Here is a 15312-nt window from a genome sequence, read left to right as displayed (position 1 = left end):
ACTGAAGGTGTAGGGAGCTTGTGGTGGTTTTATTGATTTCCAGCAAGTGCCATACTTGTTAAAATTCTTTTGACTCAAAGATTCTTCCTTGGTCAGAATAGGGAAGATACTGCATCATTCTTCCTCTGGTCAGGCTGAGGCGCAATCCTTGTTCTATCTGCACTAGCGTTCAACATCTCCATGACGGTTTAACCAGTAAAACGTTTCTCTCACTTTTTCTAAAGTTTTAAGCTGTTCCCATTCCCATGAATAGCTTCAAGAATTTCCGCAACACGCTTTTGAGGAAGGGCAGTCGCATATGTTTTTTCTTTTCAATCGATGATCCTCCAGGCTCTTTTCATCAGTCCATTTTGTATCATCAGTAATTTCCATTGAGCCCAGTATGCTCTTGGTTCCGGAGATTTGTCTGAAATATCTTACTATTCAAGGCTTGGAATTTCTTGAGGCTGGTCCTGATTTTACCTGCGTTTCACTCATCATAAATATTAATGCCAATAAGACAAGAACCATATACCGGGTGATGCGTCGCCGAGCGGAACATAGGAAATCCCATGTAAATTTAAAGGGGGTCAATTATTGGCTTTCCTGTACATTTTACAGAAGAAATGTAAGATAACTTTTTGAAGAAACCAATCTGGCAAACCCTCGTGCAAAGTTTTAAAAAATTTTAATAAGCGAATCTTGAATTATTTAATTAAATGTAATTGCAAAATTACCAAATTTTCGGTTCAGGTAAAACCTACAATATATTCTAGTATATATATTCACTACAATATATATATTCCATTAGAGGGAATATATAAACCGGTATATATTCCCTCTAGGCAAAAGTATTTGTTGTGTGACACTTTAGGTCTCTTTTTGATTATGGTGACACTGTCACACGTAAAAAGAATGATACAAAAGGTACAAAATACCTGTCTAAGACTTTCTTTTAATATAAATTTTAGAGAACACATTACACCATATATGAATAGAGTAAATATTTTAAATATGGAAAACCGGAGAAAACTTCATATGTATAATTTTATTTACCGCATTATAAATAATAATAAGCCTCCCTATTTAAGAAATATAGTGCTGCCAGTCATAATCGCAACACTAGGTTTAATCACAAATTTGTAATCCCTCAGCATCATAGGGCATTATTTCAACGCTCATTCTCTTTTGTTGCTCCGCACTTGTGGAACCAACTGCTGAAACAGATCAAACCACGTAGCAAGAAGGGTTTCTCAAAACATGTCAGATTAAATTTACTCTATGAACAAGGTTCTCAAGCTTAGTAAATCAAACATGTCATTAATAATACAACATACTGATTTGAGCGTCATATCATATTATATTATAATAATCTTTTTTTTTCTCGCTTTTCCCGCGGCCAGGCTGCCCTTACTGTCGCCCCTCGCTTCTGCCTCCCTAATTGCTATTTTTTTTTTCATAACTTAACATTATATTTCTTGTAGTCGTTTTAAATTGTTTCATAGACTAAATACTAATAATAGTGCTTGCATCTGCCATGCATTAATTCTTTTTTTTTAGTTTAGTTTTTATATGGAATTATTTAGAAATACTTAGCTATTTTGTTTGTTATGTATAGGATAGTTCATATATGCTTTCTTTAATATCAAGAGCATGTAAAGCGGTTTTTTTTATACTCGATAAACTGTCCTTTTTGTCATACTTTTTTTATAAAATGTATTCTTTTTTTTCTTAATTTGACCAATAAACGATTTGTATTTGTATTTGTATTTGTATTTATATATATATATCTTAAGACAAAGTTGACAGGTTTCAATACGAGGTTAGCATTCTTCTGCTAATTAATTCTGCTGATTAATTAAATACCATTTTGTTATCTGTGAGCTTACGTAGAGATTTTTTCAATGTTGGAAATAAACTTACACAACTCTTTTGTAGAGCCGGGGTCACTAAAAATTCAATAGGAATATGGTTTTTAGATTTACAAGAATATTTAAATACAATGCATCCCAAAAATTATGTCTAAATTCATTTAAAATTCAGGGGTGTGTTAGAAAAAAAAACGCTCGGACCCGTCGATTTTTATTTCAAGTTGCGCATAATAACAAATAACCTCATGGAAATACTTGATGATCGCACTAGGTTCTTCAGCTGTGACCAGACAAGCTTTTATCTATGTTCGAAGTCAGAAAAGCTCTGGGACAAAGAGGTCACAAAAATATTTTCAATATTAAACTTGAGCCGAAAAGAAAAAGTTCACTGTTCTTATGATGTTCAGTGGATATATTGCCCCACCTTAAGTTTTTTCATATTTGAGACGCCCAAGAGCTCTTGGGAAAAGTATGCCATATGACGGATTCAAGTTAAATGCTTCAAACGCTCAGAAAATCCTGATTTGCAGGATGATTTGCCAATTACAGAAGACGCAATAGGTCATACGATAATAGCGATAATTTGCTGCTAAATGTTACTTATATAATATCTTCACATCTTCTTTTATAAAAGAATTGGAGAACAATGAAGTTTTAGGTTTTGATTTTCTTGACGTCAAAAATTAATATTAATGATAAAATAAATATAAAACATATACATTTAAAATAAATGATATTCTCGCTATTAATATTCTTTCTTTTAAAAGAGAGTTTTTCTGTTGATCCAAAATTGTAATATTATTTCTGATACAAAAAACGTTATAATGCTCTAAAGGTTAAAATCTTAAAATCAATAAGTATCAACAACAGCTCGAAATTGAAAACCTGTAAACTTTCTAATACTCATGTTGTATATCCTGAACCAGTAACGAGGAGCACTAAGACTAACCGAAAAAAATCTTTTTTAAAAACTACTTATACCTGGTGACACAGAAAAAAGGTTAACACATAACACATAACTTTTTTACTTTTTAAGATAAATAAATGAAATTTGGTATATCGATAGAATAGTTAGGGGGCATCTTTTGACATATTTTATTATTTTCCATCACTTCCGGTTTAACAAAAAATGACACTAACTTTCTGATTTTAAATGGAACACTTAGTATGTTAATAGGTATTTTGATAGAAGAAAATATTTTGAAAACAATGATACTCTATTTCTACTTTTTGTCTTATACTCATAGAACATTTACTTTATTTTTTTAAGTAGCACATTATTGTGAACAACCTAAGAAGAAAAAACTAAGTCACTACTCACTAACTAAGGACACAAGGATAAAATTAAAAAAAAATTAAACCAACCCAAGATTGAGCATGTAGGCTTAATAGAAAAAGTAACGGCTTTGACTTTATAAACATCAACCGATATTGGTCAAATGCTGCAAGATTTATAAGCTAAATTGTTGGAAAATTCTGCAAAGATAGAAGGTTTGAAGAAAGAATTACTAATAAATCCAGCTTGTTCAAGAACATCTGTAAGACGCTTGGAATCAAGAGAACGAGAACTACTGTATTAAACTTGCAGTCAGATGGCATGGCAAACGAATGAATAGTACCATTAATCGGTATTTGGCTAAAGTAGTCTCTATCACGAAAGAGACTGAAATAGGTTTCTTTATTTGTTCTTGCTGGCTTATTGATCGGCTATCCATGAAAGCACATGCGAGTCTCCAGCTCGAATAGTGATAGGAAGAAAACTCCGTCTCTCATGCAATCTGAATTTTGATTGCCCGCCGAGATGTTGCCGGGGAGGGCTGCGTTGATGAGCTGTGCAGAAGAATAGATGTCATTAATAATCAAGTGCGTATTTCCATTCAATATATCATGGATCGGATAAAGGACGCATATGATGTCAATGCCAAAGTCCAAAGGCACAACAACGGTTATCTGGTTTGGCTCGATGATCCTAAGAGATGGAAGGCTCTGTCACCGAATCTTTAAACATCCTGCGATGAACCATAACTGCCGGCAGCCAACGATGTTCTTTAAAGAACGCAAAAGCTGTTGAGGGGTAAAGCTTGAGTCATTCACTTTAACCGATTGGCTCATTCGTAATAAATCACAAAGATGCTGAGCTGCGGCAAATTCAAGTAGAGTTGGATTTGACGTTCAATGAATTCATGGCCTTAGAATGATGTCGATACGGCGTGACCTGTTAACTGCTCCAGCTTACTATGCCCTGGCATACTATGTGGCTATGGATTTACAAATGTCCGGAGGAATAGCTAAGGTTTTCTGTAGAAAGTTCGGAAAAATTTAAGAGCTTGGTCAGTGTAACCCCAGAGTCGAGCAACCACTCCATATAACCAATGAAGAGACTAGTATAAAAATCTTCTACCTGGTTACCAAAGAGGCATCACATCAGAAGCTAAACTATAAACACGTTTGGGACGCTTTGTATTTTCTAAAGAAGGAGTTGCTTGTCTTTTTAGATCTTCAGGTCTATAGGTGTGCAAGTGCTAGTGTGCTGTTATACTTCCCAACGTCGTTCTTTGAAGAAAAGAGTAGATTGTTATTTCTATAAGAGGTACAGTTGCAAGAGGGCAACCTTCTATCTATGTCGATATCCACCATCATTGTTAGCTTTTAAAATAATAATTTAGTAGCAAATCAGTAAAGTCTTAATATAAATGCATTTCGTAAAATGTAAATCGGTAAATTGGTTAAGAAGGATGACATCTAACGTCCAAGAGAGCACTTCATGTCTTTTGAGAATGAGTAGTCTTAAATAAAGATATTTTCAATAAATGCTGTAAGCTGTATAAATATGTCTGTAATACATACTACACCCTCATCATCCACCATACCTGTTGCAGTCATGCATCCTGAGTAATTATTTTGACAGCATCACTGTTTGACATAAAAATTCTGGCGTACTATTTTTAGAATTTATTTACATCGACCCAAATTTCTTGAAATGTTCTAAATTATTATAAATATTTCTCTTAAAAATTTACCATGTCGACGTTACAAAATCAAGATCAGAATCCTTGTCCACCTCAAAAAACCAAGCGAATAAGAACTGGAAGGGACTCAGTGGATTTTTGTAAAATTGGAGGATTAAATAACCATTTGAAAACCTTAAGAGAAATTATAATTTTCCCACTGTTGCATGGTAATGTTTTCGCGCATTTTAATATTAAAGCCCCCAGGGGAGTTTTGTTTTACGGTCCGCCTGGTAAGTACTCTTTTAATGTTTTTATATAATAGGTATATTAAAATGTGCCAAGAAGTGAGAATTTAAAATAAGGAAAAAATTCCGAAAATTTCATGACCTATTTGCGTAATACAATAATTATTTTTTTTAATAGCGCAGTGACCTTTGGACCGTGAAAATAGTGACGCTATTAACTATAAACTTTATCAAAGTTTAAGTAAGGAAAACAAAGTATGTGCAAGTATTTAAAGAGCAATATTTTTCTGCTTACGGAAAAGAGTGAAGAGAAAAGAAGAAATCTAAAATAAATATTATAAACCTTTATTTCAACAGTAATGCAGAAAAACAAATTCTACTAACACTAATAATGTTAAATATATAACTTGTATATTTAAGGTTTATCGTATGAGATTTCTGGAAAACGACAGACACTTTATCAGGTTTCTTGAAACTGCACTTGCACTTAAAATGTTGTTACTAAACTCCTTTGTATACTTAATTGCACGCAATGTTGTAAAAGATTGGCAGAACTTATGGCCGGTATAAAGCAAAAAATTTCAAAAATGCTTTGGTGGGCGCGATGCTATACAGGGTGTTTGGCGGAGGGTTAGCCAAACTTGGTAGGCATATAGATAGGCTCAGATAGAAGATATTTTCTTTGTGTTCTAAAAGTCTCGGGTTTTTTTATATCATTGATTTTGTGTTATTTTTAGGATTTTCAAAAAATTATGCCTTTTGACATCTTTAAATTTTTTCAGCCTATTTTTTACGTTTTTTTTACATTTGTATTTAGTCTGTAATGTATCCTGAATCTAAAAAAATCAATATTAAGTACAAATAATACCGAAATAATTCGTTTTGAGCTCAAAAAGTTAATACAAGTAGCAAAAAAAGTTATGAAAGGTAACTTTAACTTGACGCAAAAAAAAACTAAAATCTATCAAGATGTTCAGGTAGTTTTAAATACATCTCCAGTTAATACTCTTTTCAATGATATACGATGTGTAACACAAAGCCGACTAACTTGCCACAATTCATGACTTTAAAGGAAAATAAAGTAAAAAAAAATATTTTTTAAATTTTATGTATTTATTTCAAAATTACAAATTTTGTTGAAACTACGCTCCCCTGGCTCTTATACATGCCCTACATCGCCGTCGCATTTTTACTGTCGTAAGTCGTATCTCTTCTCTGACGGTTAGAGAAGCGGCATTGATTCTTTGAATTAAGTGGTCTAGATTGTCAATTTCCACCTCGTACACGAGTTCTTTCGCACGTCCCCATACGTAAAAATCGAGAGGGGTTAAATCAGGGGACCGTGGAGGCCATGCGATGGGACCTGCTCTTCCGATCCACGAATTGGGAAAAGTATTGTCCAGAAATTCTCTAACGGCGACCCGATAGTGTGAAGGATACCCGTCATTCTGGAAGACGTCTTCATTAAATATGGGTATATCGGCCAATAATTGTGGGAGATCATTTTGTAAAAAATGTAAGTAATTGTCCCCGTTGAGGTTTCTCGGCAAGTAGAGTGGACCGATGAGGTGTCTCCCAATCACACCTGCCCAAACATTAACACTGAATCTTGTTTGGAAAGACTTGGCTCTGGTCAAATGCGGATTTACGTTTTTGTTTTTCAAAGTCTGCGTAAAGCAAAAAGCGGCAAAATTGAGTATCACGATGCCAGTAAAAATTGCGGAATTAAGTTGTTGATGTAGTATGAAATTACCTTGCACTGGGGTGTAATGGAAAGGATGCTTTCCTTCTGCCTTGACAACTGACCATGCTTTCCATGTAGAAATGTTAAGATCTGTAGCTACTTTCCTTGTACTAGTGGTGGGATCCTCATCGAATGCGCGAATTACGTTTTCATCTACAGCAGCATCATACTGCCTCCGATTGATCCTCGGTTCTTGAAAATTTAGATTGCCTGTTTCCCTTAATCGATGAAAAGTGTTAGCAAAAGTGTTGTGGTGGGGCACACGCCTATTGGGGTATTGCGCTTGCGGTACTACCACTGGCTCTTCCATAAGCAAAGACAATATCGGCGTATTCTTCGGTAGTGTATACAGCCATTTATATGTGTATACAGTGGCGATAATGATACGAAAATAAGGAAAGTCACAAAAACAATATAAAAACTCAATTAACAGCAACAATCACAACAGTATTAACAATAACAATAACAACTACAGAAACGATACAATACTAAATTAACGACTTGGGTAAAGTCCAGTGCAACGATATATTAGAATAGTCACCCGTCAAAACACCAGCATTCCACCTGCCAAACAATGTCATCCACCTTCTATTTACATTGTTTGAGAAGTAAAATGCTGGTGTTTTGACGGGTGACCGTTCTAATATATCGTTGCACTGGACTTTACGTAAGAAAGCTAAAAAGTTACACCACGACAAATGACAAATGTCAAATGACAACAACAATATGTAGCACATATTGTTCTTATCACAACAACAATCCCATAGCATGTTCCACGATCTCCTCATTTGACCATTCAAAGAATCGATGCCGCTTTTCAAACTATCAGAAAAGGGATGCGTCTTCGTCTTACGACAGTGGAAATGCGACGGCGACGTAGGGCATGTATTAGAGCCAGGGGAGCGCAGTTTTAATAAAATTTGTAATTTTGATATAAATACATAAAATTAAAAAAATATTTTTTTTTACTTTATTGTCCTTTAGTCATGAATTGTGGCAAGTTAGTCGGCTTTGTGTTACACATCGTATATCATTGAAAAGAGTATTAACTGGAGATGTTTTTAAAACTACCTGAACATCTTGATAGATTTTAGTTTTTTTTTGCTTCAAGTTAAAGTTACCTTTCATAACTTTTTTTGCTACTTTTTGAGCTCAAAACGAATTATTTCGGTATTATTTATACTTAATATTGATTTTTTTAGATGCAGGATACATAACAGACTAAATACCAATGTAAAAAAACGTGAAAAATATGCTGAAAAAATTTTAAAATGTCAAAATGCATAATTTTTTGAAAATCCTGAAAATAACACAAAATCAATGATATAAAAAAACCTGAGACTTTTAGAACACAAGTGTATTAAGAAAATATCTTCTATCTGAGCCTATCTATCTATGCCCACCAAGTTTAGCTAACTCTCCGCCAAACACCCTGTATATACAAATTCCATATAATAGTAAATCTTTTTCAATGTTAATTTGTTCATATAGTACGGAAAAGAGTCTTAACGACAATTATTTTTTTTAATATAATTAATGTATTTGTCTTTTTATTTGTTTTCTATATCATTTGTTTTAATTTTTGCAAATTCTTTTTATTAGGAAGCGCTCAGCAACTCTGAAAATAGCAGCAATTTTTATTAAAAGATATATACCGTCTGAGGCCTTATAGTACATTTTTCTCCAGCTGCGTACTAGTCACATCCTATTACTTGAAATAGACATTTAGTATTGGATAAGATAATAATTTATATTTAATTATTTTACATTACTTAGGAAAGATTAACGCCACTCTTCCAGTAGATAAAAGTGATGGGCAAGTAAAGGTTACTTTTTAATAGCTGACTTGAGGCACCATTTTGCCGTTATTTAGTATAGCCATCAAGATTCCAGTAATGGGCTTCCTTAAGGCCAATGACTATTAGAAATAAATGCCCAATAGGCCCCCATTTTACAGTAATTTAAGATGGCCATCATGTTTTTGAAACAAAAATGGGTCTGCACTATAAAGAGTTACTTTGTCATTGCAATAGCTTCAGACGATTGAAAAACGTTTCCTTTAATCACCATCTCATCAGTTGTTGGCTCATGGTCCTACATTTTTGAGAATTACTCAGAATCCGAATTTAATGGCCTAGTTGACTTAAGCAACCATTTCATTATAACTACTGGTACTTTCAGCGGAAGTATTTTAAACGGAAACGTTTCTTCTCTCTATACAAAAATTTGAGTTCCAGCTTTTTAATGAGCCTTTAATCTTATGTTTTTTCGTAAGAAGGATAAAGGTTGAAAAAGATTTTTAAAACATTTGGTCATTTAAAATACCTTCAATTAAATAATGAAATAATCAATAGGAATATGTGTTTTTATTGTAAGAATGTGATAGTTTTTACAATAATCCCTAAAGCCGACGTTTTAAGTCATTTTAGTGACTAATATTTTATTAATGTTTTAGTCACTAAACTCCATCAAAAAAGTGTTGCATACTCAAGGACAGGGCTTGAAATGAATTATACAGGGTGGTTCAGTTTCAAAAGCGGAAACTTAAATGGCAAATAGAAAGCCTCAAAATAATATGATTTTATAATGTAAACTATATTCGATAAATGTTTCATCAAGGACGTCAAAGATTTAATTATAATTTTTAAATTTGATTATATTTTTACTTTTTAAAGGTACATTTTCTTAAAAATTATTTTTTTACTTCATCTAGTGGTGTGCGTATGGAAACATCTTCGCACAATTTTATTGGAAAAAGTTGTAGGTCACTAATTTTTTTTATAGTAAAAATTCTGCAGTCCTCGCTTAGTTTACAACAAAAAATGACTATATATTTTTTTCATTTAATACGTAATTTGCTAAAAAAAATTCATTAGGCAATTGGACCTAATTTTTTTCTTTTAATTTTGGAATAGGCCATGAAACAAAGAAGATTATTACTGCCAGTGTTTTTGCATCTTATGATGACAGTTTTTAAACTTTTCAAAATAAATTATTATTGACATTGCCATTGAAGTTGTCTGTAATTATAGTCAAAATCGCTCTTATCGTGCGGGTGTATCGGATTATCAACGACAAACTTTTGTAATTACGTTTCATTTCAATTTGCGCAACAGCGTTTTTTAAATACAACTCGTCAGATAAACGAAACCGATATATGCAGCGTTAATGTATCAAAAGAAGATAAAATGATAAATGTCAGTGGTTCTAAAACAATTACTTTCATAACAAACATGCCTGTCTCGTTTCGATTGACGGATGACATTATTTGTCACAAGATAATTTAAATTTCAAATTATGGAAAAAAAAGCCTTTTTGTGGATTTCTAAATCCTCAAGCCAAAAAAAATGGTACTTAATGTTATTAATTACTTCGAGAACGAAAAAGAAAATAAAGGGTTGCCGAACAATGTACAAGAAGAAGTAGCTAAAGCGCTTGGAATTACTTTAAGAATGGTGCAAAAGGTTGTATATGAAAACAAGAGCAATCTTATTCCAAAGAAGGAAAAAAAAGTGTAAAAGGAAGAAGCCGAAGACTGAAGATTTAAGTGAATGTGTAAAAATGGAAGTAAGGGATAGGATTTATGAACTATATAGGCTAAAAACAAATATAACGCTGCCGTTTCTGAGGGATGTTTTAAAGCAACGCGGCACTTTGGAAATTGGACTTTGTGCTTTATCAAAATTAATTAAAAGCATAGGTTTTCGCTATAAAAAAGACTGTAATAGAAGATATTTGTGTAAACTACCAAATATTGTGAGCCAACGAATAGGATTTTTAAGACAATATACACAAAATGAAAAATCAAAGTTAAGGAAAGTGGTATTCTTAGATGAAACTTGGATATTTTCAAACGGGAGTGGAATAAAATCTTGGCAAGATGAATCTGTGAAAAGCGTGAAAAGAAAAAAAGGATGTGGTCAGGGAAAACGATTTATTATTTTACATGCCGGGTCCAAAAGTATGGATTATCATGACAATATGAATTGCGAAATGTTTAAAAAATGGTTAAAGGAACAGTTAATACCGAACTTGCAAGAACCTTCCTTAATAGTATTAGACAATGCGTCGTATCATTCAAGAATTTTGAATAAACAACTAAATGGAAGTTGGAGAAAAAGCGAAATTTATGAATGGTTCGTAAAAGAAAATCAGAATCCCTTGCCATATATGCTAAAATCCGAACTTCTTTTAATTGCAAAATCGCTGAAAAGACCAAAAATATATGCTGTTGACGAAATAGTACGTGAATATGGCCATAAAGGTTTAAGATTTCTACCATACCATTGTCAGTTTAATGCCATTGAGCTTATATGGGTAGGGTCAAAATCTTATTATGAGAAGCATGTGGGTGCTGAGCTTAGATCTGACCAGGTTGAAGCTGTTTGGAATGAGGCATTGAATCACATCACAAAGGAGTATTGGCGGAAATCAGTGGATCACACAAAAAAGATTATTAGAACCTGGTGGAAGAGAGAAAAAGTACTCGATATCCAAGTTGAACCATTGATCATTGCTCCATTTGAAGAAGATTCGAAAAATGACGAAGAGTTTTCCGACTCTGTTAGTTATAATTAGTTTATTTTTTTAGTCAAATTTGTTACTTCATTTTTACACATTCACTTAAATCTTCAGTCCTCGGCTTCTTCCTTTTACACTTTGTTTCCTGCTTGGAAATAAGATTGTTCTTTTTTTTGATATACAACCTTTTGCACCATTCTTAAACTAATTCCAAGCGCTTTAGCTACTTCTTCTTGTACATTCTAAGCAATCCCTTATTTTCTTTTTCGGTATTAAAATATTTAGTTTTCTTTTTGCATTTCGTTTATTATTTAGGTATGATTAAAAAGTACAACATTTTTTTTTAAACAAAGCTAAGTAAATAAATTGGCGAATGCGCTGGGAGATAGATATGCCCGGCGCATTCTCCATATTTTTAATAGTTAGTTTCAATCTTTTTTTGCCTTGTAATGTGTAAATAAATAAATATTCATAAGAAAACGACATTTTAAAGAACTGTCGTAGCTCGCCTCGTATTTATCTTGTTAAACAAAGTTAAATAAATGAATTGGTAAATGCGCTGGGAGATAGAAATGACCGCCGCATTCACCAGTTTTTTTTTAAGTTATTTTTTATCTTTTTTTGACTTTTTACTGATATAAAAGAAAAGATAACACAACTTTTTTAATGTTCTGTGCATCAACGTATAGATTGGGTCGAACGACAAATAATAAATCATAAAATTAAAATGTCATTTTGAAAGTGAGATTGTAACATGAACTTGCCTTTAAACAAAGAAAGTAGTTTTCTGGTCTCTGACTGCACTGCATCACACACAATACAAATTAATTGTTTATCATTATACCAAAATGTATAGTTTCCCAATAATTATTACAAAAAAACACAATCACACATAAACAAAGAAGAAGACAAGATCAAATAATCGTTAAAAATTAGACGCTGTGCCCTGAAATCGACAAATTAGTATGTTATGCACATATATAGGGTCATGCTAAATCATATACTAATTTCTCAAAAATTTAGGTAACAACCATTTTTAAATAAAATATGTACAATTTTAATGAAAGGCTAGGGAGGCATTTTTGCTCTCATAAAAAAATATAAAATGCTTAGATTTAGCTATTACTGCGTAAGGAAAAATTGTTATTGAGAATTCCGTCTATTTCGGACAATTTTTCAAAAAAGAAAAGTAAATATTATGTCTGGCAACTTAGCAGAATATCGGGGATTCTAGGTATATGCCGATGAGGCGTATACCCAACGGGCTTTATACTTATGGGCTTTTTCACGTCATGAAAGGAAATAACCAACGTATGTTTTACATGTCGAATCTCGGATACGTAGTATTTCGCAGACATTTTTACGGCGTTAAAGGCATCACGTCAGTTAATAATTATGATCTAAGGTGTATACGCGGCTTTAATATATCACATGACGGCGTTCAATGTATTGTCAAACTCTCAAGGAAATAACATTTTGGCAGCCACTGATTTTTCAATTTGATTCATATTACGTGTTGACCTTTGAACCCGCACGATATGAGCGAAGGCGACTATAGGTATTTATCTAAACGATGTTGTTTTCTAACCACGAATACGCAGATATTCACTTTTGTTACAGATTTTGTGATGGAAATGTGGAAGCAGCATTTCGTGAATATCGTAGATGCTACCCTAATTCAAGAATTCCAAATGCTTGTATTTTTATTAGAACTATTAGAATAATGAAGAAAATAGAAATCCTCAAAATAATAGTCGAAATAACTGTATACTTCATCTTTTGGTAATAATCCAATGCTGAGCTCTTGCAAAGCACCTCAGCATCTTCAGGTATCTAGGTCTAAAATACTACGAACACCACCTCATGCATATAGATATGCATATTCACCTACAGCCGATTAAGGATGTGCATCCCGTTGATGCAAAAAAAAAAATATTTGCCACTAGTTTTTAAGTTCAATTGAGGAAAACCCGATTTTTTAAAATAAGATTCTTTGGCCGGATGAGTCCTCTTTTACGAGACGTGGGATAACAAATTTTCATAATAATTATATTTGAGCATATAAAACACTCAGACAAATTCGGCCAAGATCATTTCATAATGAATTTTCGGTAAACGTTAATAATGGTAATCTCTGTGGTCCAAACTTCTTGCCTCCAGGATAGAACTCGGAACTGTTGGAATTTCTTAATAACGATCTCCAGGATTATCTAGACGATTTACCTATTAATTTTTGGCATGAGGGTTGGACTTATTCAGATTGGATAGAGCTTCTCCGCATTTTGGATTAGGTCTGAGAGAATGGCTAAATACAAATTATCCACAACGATGGAATGGCCGACTGGGAAGAAATGACTAAGGGCCGGTATTATCAAACTATTTTGACAAATAACTCAAAGTTAACATGTGGAATAAAGTCACATGTCACAGTTAACTTCCAAATGTACAAGTTAACTTTATCGGATGGATGGGGTATCAATTAAAGTTAACTTTATAAAAAAATCCTGGTTTTTGACATATATTCTGTCAATAATTTTGAATATAACTTAACACTCAAAAAGCTTCTATTCCTCGACATATATATGGCTATAGATATAGATGGCGGTAAAGAAACGAAATTATCTCCTCGAGACTACCGGACTGTCAAGCATCTGATATGTCATATAAAATTTCGCCATTTTTCAAAGTTCTTTAGCTTGTAGACAGTTACCGGGAGGGTCCATCAGGCGGATCAAAAAGCCTAAAAATCAATTTCTGCAACATCAGAGGCCTAAACACCAATATTAATGCAGTACACCAACACCTGCAATCAAATAAGCCTCACATTCTGGCATTGGCAGAAACAAAGGTGAAACCTTCAACAACAAATGTTCACCTCATTTATCCTGGATACGACCTACACACCCGATTTCGACTAAACTTTGGATTGGCAGTATTTGTCAAGAATGATTTGAGTTGCCAGCGGGAGGAAACGCTTGAACCTGCGGACTTCGACGTCATGTGGTTCAAAATAATAGCCAGTGGTGCCACGAAATTTATCTGCTGTATCTACAGACCACCAAGCGACACCCAATATAGACGGCTCTTTTTGAACCTGGTTGATTGCATTAACCATCTGCAAATTGACTACCCAAGCGCAGAAATCATCGTCATGGGTGATTTTAATGTTCACAATATCAACTGGCTGCGCTTCTGCAACAAGAACGACGATGAAGGACGAGAAGCTGAGCTATTTGCCACCATATGCGGGCTTACGCAGCTTATGGAGGAACCTACCAGAATCCCCGATCGAGACGGCGAGTTCGCGAGTCTCCTAGATCTGGTCTTGGCTTCAGACCCTGACTCGTACATAGTATCAGTACATGCCCCCTTAGGAACATCGGACCACAAATTGAAAACAGTCTCTTGCCAGTTGGAGGTTAAAACGCAGGATCCTCCGATGCCGCGGAAGGTATGGCACTATAAAACAGCAGAGTGGAACCATCTTCGGGAATTTTATCGCTCATTCCCTTGGAAAGAAGTCTGCTTTAGAACCAATAACAATCCAGAATGTGCAAACCAAATTACAGAGACCATCTTGGCAGGAATGGAAGCTTATATCCCTTTTTCTACTAAATGCGGATCAAACAACAAGCAATGGTTCAACCTGAATTGCAAAAGGACAGTAAACACTAAAAACGCAGCATATCGCAAATGGCGTCAACATCCTTCCATCGAAAATCGGAGGAACTTTTTAGCCTCCAGAAATAGCTGCAAGCGATTTATTGATGAATGCAAAGAGAGTCACAATAACAGGATCAAAAACAAACTGCTAAACTGCCCAAATGGAACAAGATCTTTCTGGTCGGTATCGAAAGCCGTTAGTCAAGGATTTGCTAAGTCGGCCTTGCCACCCCTAACAGCAGATGATGGTTCTATCGCGGTAACAGCAAGCGACAAAGCCAACTTACTGGGTAAACTCTTCGCGTCCAACTCTACTCTGCACTCGCAAGGCAAAACAC

At 34.0% G+C, this 15312-nt stretch overlaps 1 protein-coding gene across 1 annotated transcript in view; it reads left to right on the top strand.

Annotated features, from left to right (window-relative positions):
• Window positions 1-4745: 4745 nt before the first annotated feature.
• The window catches only part of LOC126735307 (ATPase family AAA domain-containing protein 2-like), a 48606-nt gene continuing 38039 nt past the window's right edge, over window positions 4746-15312 (top strand). Inside the window, exon 1 of the mRNA XM_050439256.1 lies at window positions 4746-5091. Within this exon, the coding sequence (XP_050295213.1) occupies window positions 4872-5091 (220 nt within the window). The 5' untranslated portion in view covers window positions 4746-4871. The remainder of the gene's footprint in view (window positions 5092-15312) is intronic.

Source organism: Anthonomus grandis, chromosome 4 (genome assembly GCF_022605725.1).
Source record: "Anthonomus grandis grandis chromosome 4, icAntGran1.3, whole genome shotgun sequence".
NCBI classification, from domain to species: Eukaryota; Metazoa; Arthropoda; class Insecta; order Coleoptera; family Curculionidae; genus Anthonomus; species Anthonomus grandis.
Note: the sequence above shows the minus strand (reverse complement) of the source record. Positions and strands in the feature narration are given on the sequence as shown.